Below are 7,186 nucleotides of genomic sequence, written 5' to 3' on the forward strand. Positions count from 1 at the left end.
ATATATATATATATATATATATATATATATATATATATATATATATACACACACACACATATACAGTTGTGTGTGTGTGTGTGTGTGTGTGTGCACTGAACCTAATGTAAGCTATGGCTACATAAGAGATGTAGTGGAATGACAGGCAGGCTGACAGATGTCTGTATGTGGCAGATGCAGTGGAGCAATACATATTAAAAGCCCAGTGGAAGTAGATTCATTTAAATGCCTGGATGGCTCACTAAAAGTAGTCCATGGCTTTTGTTACCTAGGAAACATAATTAGAAAGTGAGGTGGTTGTAACAGAAAGGACTGTAGCCAGGATAAGAACAGGTTGGGAAAAGTGCAGCACATTACGATCACTGTTGCCAACAAAGGTCTTTTGCCCCAGAGAAAAGGATACGATATGTGATACTTGTGTCAGGAATATGATGTCGCATGGGGGAAAGACGTGGGTTTCAATTGCATTTGATGTGTGAAGACTAGAAGAATTCTCTTTGGTTAATATCATCTGATGTTCAAATGAAATGAGAATAGCGTATTCAGCTTTGCTTCACAAGGATCAGCAAAACTTGCTGGCTATACATGCACATGTACACTACCCCAACCTCTAGCCAGAAACTACTCTCCCTCGGAGATCCTTTCCACATGCCTGTTCCCTTTGATACCCTGATGAAAGAAAGAGGCCATTCAAATGCCCTGCTCCTTGACGTGATGTCACTTCCCCTTGCTTCTGGTCCCAAAGTCACTCCTCCTCCTTTGCCGCCAGTCCCGATGTCTCCCTTCACAGAAACGAAGCCAATCCTCCAATGAATGAACAAGAAAAGGGGCTGAGCTTGTATGGGCATGCAATGAGTATGGAGGATGACCCCCTGCATGAGGTAGTGTTGAGTGCTCCATGTTAGTGAAAGCTGCAGAAGGGAGACATCAAGAAAGATATGGTACAAAGTGGCAAAGGCAGATCTAAAGCTGATGCATCTCAGATAGATGTCAAAGAACCATACTGTTTAGCAACAGAAAACCTGTCCATCCCTGGCAAAATGTACCTTAACACAAGGGTAGCTTTAGAAGCCATAATACATACATACAATACATATATACAGTGTACTATTCATATGATGGGATAAACCATAAGGGTGCACTTACATCCTGCTAAAATTTTTTATCAGGACACAATGAAAAAACTTTGAACATCCTCCGGAAAAACTTTATTGCCAAAACAAATGAGTGTAGAAACATTTTTGGGATGATTTGAAACTTTACTTTTCCATTATTGACTTTATCTGATTTGATTGAAGTACAAATACAATAATTATTATTATTATTGTTATAGCTGTGTTCGTTTTGATTGAAAAAAAATTGCCGTTGTTTTTTAAAAGTTTTGGACCTGGGTTTGCGGCCCCCTAAGCAAATTTCGTCCCCGCACTTATGAGATCACTAAAATAAGTGCTCCAACGAGTGAGAGATAAATATCATTTAATAAACACAGGATTTAAATGTGAATAGCAATGTGTTTCAAGCCCTGATGGTGCAATAGTCAGATGAGCTTGTACATCCTGCAATCATTTTCAGCCTGAAAGTTTGCTTTTATATATGACACACACACACACACACGTGTCCTAGCCTCAGTTCTTGCGCTACAATTGGCCTGCACATCAGGTAGCAAGCTGTCTCCAATCCTCCCAGTTTTGTACATAGGCGCCTACATCTACCCAAGCGATGCTAAGTTACTTCAGATCTCCTTTGAAGGTGACTCGCCATGTCTTCTTGGGTCTCCCCTTCTCTTCTTTTGTCCCTCTACCATGCCACCTAACCCCCCCCCACCTCATTTTGCATCCTCCCTTTCCCCCTCACTTCTTCCACTCCATGATTCCTGTCTTTTCTTTCACCCACTGACTCCCTCCCCAACTCCTCTCTGATCATCCTCTCTCTTACCTTCTTACCTGGGAGGGGTTTTTTCTACTCTTTCCTTCATTGCTCTTGCTGCAATCACCCATTATTCCCCAACCCCACATCTTGTTTTATCATACTGGTTTCTCCACCTCCTTAATACCTGTCTCTCATCTCCCCACTCTGGCCTGGGTCCAGGATCCCCACCACCACATCTTCCTTCCTTTTAATGATTCTCTCCAGACATCTTGCAACTCTTGTTTATTTTCTTCCCTTTCTTGTTCCTTTTCCCTTACACCAGTCTACACTTACCCTTACAATGTAGGATAGCACTGCACTCAGGGCCAAATGAAGACCCACAGAAGCCCTAAGCACTTTTGATTTTGGTGTCCCCATATATTAATATGTAATTCAAAATCTAAACAACAATAAACCATAAAATAAATTTCTATTTTTCAAAATGCAACAAAACTATCAGCAAAATGGAAGATGATGTTTATTTTTGTAATACTTCCACCTTTTTTATTATATTTGAAAAGTTTTCTCCTACTTTTTTTCATCGCAAAGTCTTCGATTAGATCTTCACTATGACATCATGACCACTTCGAAATTATATTTCCAATCTTATAAACCACTTCAAATATCAAGTTTAACACGTTTAAAGCGATTTCTTTTGTACTGTAAACCATTTACCATTTCTGTGGTGCCCCACCACCACCACTAGCCTTGATTCCCTAAGCACATGCTTATTTGGCTGAATAGTTAATCCAGTGCTCATTGCCTCTACTTGATCCATCTCATCACCTCCCCACTCTGTCCCTCCCTTTCTCACTAAACCCATCCCTTCCTTTTCCCTTCCAGACTCCCTCCTACTAACACTCTGCTTTATTATCATCTCCACTCCCACCACACTCCCAACTATTAATCTATTCCTCTCATCATACTTTATTCTCTCTCATCGCTAAAATCATTCAACTGTCTCTTTTATTCTCCTTCTATTTAGGCCCTTACTCTTGCACGTTGCATGGTGACTTCATGCTGCTTGTACCACGAACATAGCACCCAGTCCACACTGCGAAAGCAGACTTGGGAGCAAGATGTAGTCTTCAGACCCGTTGGATCCTGTCAGACAGTTGGATCCTATGCCAGCATGGTAGATGGGTGTTAAAAGAAGATGATGATGACGATGTTGAGACAAACATAAACACACACCTCACGTGCGTTCTTAAGATTAATAACATCAAATCAATTACAGTAATAAATACCTCTTATAACGTCTGGTATCCGTTAAAGCATTATATAGTCACTCGTGTATAAACACACAAATGGGTGAACAAATGAAAAGTAGCACTCAATACATTTACAGCTTTAATATTTAATAACTCCACATTATTGTGTGTGTGTGTGTGTGTGTGTGTGTGTGTGTGTGTAGGTGAAGGTAATGAATACGTACACCTGGTGGTTAGGGTTTCGGGTTAGGGCTTTTGTTACGCCGAAAACCGGTGGTGTACGTATTCTTTACCTCCGCCATATATATATATATATATATATATATATATATATATATAGAGAGAGAGAGAGAGAGAGAGAGAGAGAGGAATAAGATATTAAAAATTCAATTCACGTACATAAACACACGTTTGTCACGATATATAAAAAGCTACAATTAAAGTTCCTGTAGAAAAGAGAGAGAAAGATTTCAGAAATTTTAACACGGTTTTTCTGACTAATTCTGGTCGAAAGAAGGAGAGAGAAAGAAAAACGAGTTCAACAAGTTAACAACTGGTTACTAATGAAGTCATAAAATGAATTGATAAAGACACATACATATAGGTACTTACACACACACATACACGGCAGACTGACGAAGGCAAGCAAGCCGAAACTTCTAAGTCACTATCAACCATTTCTTTGTAAAAATTTAAGAAGCATATATCCTACTAAAGTATTGAGTAAGCTTTCGGGTTTTTAGATGGAACTTGTCATAAAAACAATATACACATACATACGAAGACGCGCGCGCACTAAGTCCGTTGCCTGTAAGTTCGAAGTATCAAAATTAAACATTTAAACAAGTTGCAACAATTTAATGATTTCTATTTGGGTAATACAACTTCAATGAACCCGCGTTAAAAATTAAAATCAATTTATTTTCTTTCTTTTATAATAAAAGGGCATCTTTTAGCTTGAAAAATTCGTTTTGAAGTAAATCTGTTCAGGAAATCGTTAATTTTAATCGTTGATGAATGAATGAAAATTAAGTCTTTGATATGACTCTTCTTGCATCGGCACAACTTCCTCGTATTTACAGAAGCATGAGTGTTCATCCTTCATGCCTTTCCTTCCCACATCCCACTCGATGGTTTAGCCACATAAACGCAGTGAGACGTTTTCAAGCTGCAATTAAAACCGGGTTGACGGTTTCGATTCACAGAGAACGTACCTCACTAATTCGCTTCAACATTTGCTGTGTATTTTGTAAGGTGTAGAAAGGTTAAGGAACAGAAGGGGTCTGGTGTCGATAATTTTGAGTAGTTTTGTAAGCGAAAGAAGGCAAACACAAAGGAGGACGAGAAAGAGAGAGAGAAGCTATATAGATTAGAATGCCGACTGCTTTGCACTGTAAATAAGAGAGTTGGCAGTGAAATAGTGGTGGCACCAGTCACACACAACCAACTAAGACACAAATAGCAAAGATATTCTTTAAAAATAAATTCTAACACATACACACTGTAGGTATGGACGAGTGTGCACGCATGTATGTATTTATGTCTATCTGACTGCATGTATGTATTTATTCGCTTGTGTGTGTGTGTGTAACCAAAACAGTTTTAACGGTGTTGAGTGGGATACAATATAGAAGAGAGATTCCAAGAACGCGAAAATAAGGTTTCTTAAATGTTTTTCTACATCTCACGAGTAATTTGGGAGTATTGTGTGTGTGTGTGTGATAGCAGGTAGGATCACTTTATTCGAATAACCCAAAATGTGGTGAAAGAACACTGCTACTCAGGTGCAATTCCATCATGGTTTACCGTTTTATAGTTTCTCCCTCAACACACACACATACACAAAATGTACGAATATATTATAAACCTTACAAAAACCCTTCTTTTTTTCATACCATATCTGTGTGTGTGTGTGTGGAGAGAGAGAGAGAGAGATGTGCGTGTGTATGTTTATATATGTGTGTGTGTGTATGTACATAAATGCTTATATGTGTATCTGTCTGTGTGTGAACGAAATGGTAGGCCAGGCGGCAACGCTTCAACTAAAACTGGTTTAATAGAGGTTGCCAAATACGAAATAACAAATAATAAAAAGAGTTGATAAAAACATTTACCATTCTATAACGAATTAGTAAGGCAAATCTATGAAAAGTTCACCAAAAAGTACGGTAAAATAAGAGATATATGTGGCATATAAGGACAGAAGTGTTAATTATAAGGTGTGTGTGTGTGTGACCTTACCTGTGCACACAACCATAGGGTTTTTTTATAAAATGGGACAGGTTACCTAATGAGCATTGATTGACGAGATAAAAACAATCATTAATAAATGGTTTCATTTTTAAGTTGATCTAATTAATATGTTGAAAACCTAGGTGGAAGTAGATTATATTTTGGAAGGCTTTCTTGTGTAATCTTACACCATTTTGAGTTGCTGCTGTTGTGTGAACCGGGAGGGATGCTGCATCGATAACACTCCACCAATATTTACAATGTGCTCCGATATAATTTGGTAATAAGATATCAAGTTAAAATCTGGAATATCTAAGGTTTCCAGATATATAATTGGTTGTATGTGAATAATTAACGATGGTGATTTATTTTGTCGTTTTATAAACCCGGGTAAAATTAAAAAACAATTATAACAGAAATTGAGTGAATTTAACACACATGAAAATATTTAAAATTGGTTCCAGACATCTCGTTAGAGATTAAAAAGTAAAAGAAATATTAAATATTTTGAGAAAACCGATCTTTCTTGGTATCAGGAAAGAAGATCGTTTCGTTTATTTATCGGAAAGGTAAAGAGAAACTGCAATTCCAGCGCAATTTCAAGGCAAACACATCCTCGACAGGAGCCAACACGGAACGAACCCTCAACCTCCTGCTAACAGCTCTTCCACACCACAAAACTATAAGCTGGTCAGATACTCGACACATTCCCTGAGGACTTGATTAAAGTATACGTTAAATTCAGATAAATACACACAAATCTATCTCCATGTCCAATAAAAGCGTGAGATGACAATAGAGAATGAATCTATTTCGAGCTGCACATACTAATGGCGTCGATGTGACGTTAAGGTGACAAGGTCGGGCTTGGAAGAGCGCAATAAGAGGCAAATGCTTACCTTGACTTTAGCGTCTGGTCCCGCCGTAATGCCAGTCTTTTCTTTGATTTTCTTAATACAATCAGTATCATCGTTATTCACATAAGTAATTTTACCTTCTTGTCCAGCCATGTTCCACTTGTTTCAAAAAAAGTTAAATGGGCACAGACGAAATTTTCTTCCGCGGATCTATTGTGGACCTAAAAGTAGTTCCACGAAAAATCTCACCACATTTACGAATAAATGCTTTCAGAATTTTGTCTAATTATCAAAACAAAGTTGTTTTTATAAAGAAAAAAGCGTCTCTTAGGAAATATTTATGTTTTTAAATCGATTTTTACCATGGAATGTATGAATTATGAGTAATGTATTAGTGCGCTGATCAGAGATGTATTCATTCGCATTACATTTCACTATATAGAATGTATGTGCGTGTCGGTGATGAAGCGTTGTGCGCCTTGAGCAGACGGCACTCAGTCCACACACACACACGCTGCTACTATTAACAAACTACAAACATGCTCTCACTCTTTGCACTGATTCTATACTTTCTAATCCCTTAGGAATATAAAATATCATTTTATTTTATTATACAGTCATATTGACAATTTAATAAACAAAATCAATTCCTATTTATTATTTCTAATAGGTTATGAGCAAACGCGATTGTGACCAAAGCCAGAGTAACAATTTGACGATGAACAGAGGAAGACCATGCTTTCTCGGCTTCTGAAGCAAAGACAGAGCCGTTATCATTACAATTAATAATAATAATCGCTAACATTACAGCGTTTAATGTCATTTCTGCTCTTAGATTCATTCTATTTCGTGCAGCTTAGTGAACTGTTTCTGTTTCACTATATCTACGGGAGAGGCGACAAATGTAGTTATCATTATAGATTTACAGCGAGGAAACTGAAAGTGAAAATAAGAACGTGATTGTGTGAGTTGTATTAA

General features: G+C 37.7%; 1 protein-coding gene across 1 annotated transcript in view; it reads right to left on the reverse strand.

Moving 5' to 3' along the window:
- Positions 1-6,420, reverse strand: part of LOC106880951 (glutamic acid-rich protein) — a 68,523-nt gene extending 62,103 nt beyond the window's left edge. Inside the window, exon 1 of the mRNA XM_014931134.2 lies at positions 6,251-6,420. Within this exon, the coding sequence (XP_014786620.1) occupies positions 6,251-6,361 (111 nt within the window). The 5' untranslated portion in view covers positions 6,362-6,420. The remainder of the gene's footprint in view (positions 1-6,250) is intronic.
- Positions 6,421-7,186: the final 766 nt, after the last annotated feature.

This window comes from Octopus bimaculoides, chromosome 1, assembly GCF_001194135.2.
Source record: "Octopus bimaculoides isolate UCB-OBI-ISO-001 chromosome 1, ASM119413v2, whole genome shotgun sequence".
Lineage (NCBI taxonomy): Eukaryota > Metazoa > Mollusca > Cephalopoda > Octopoda > Octopodidae > Octopus > Octopus bimaculoides.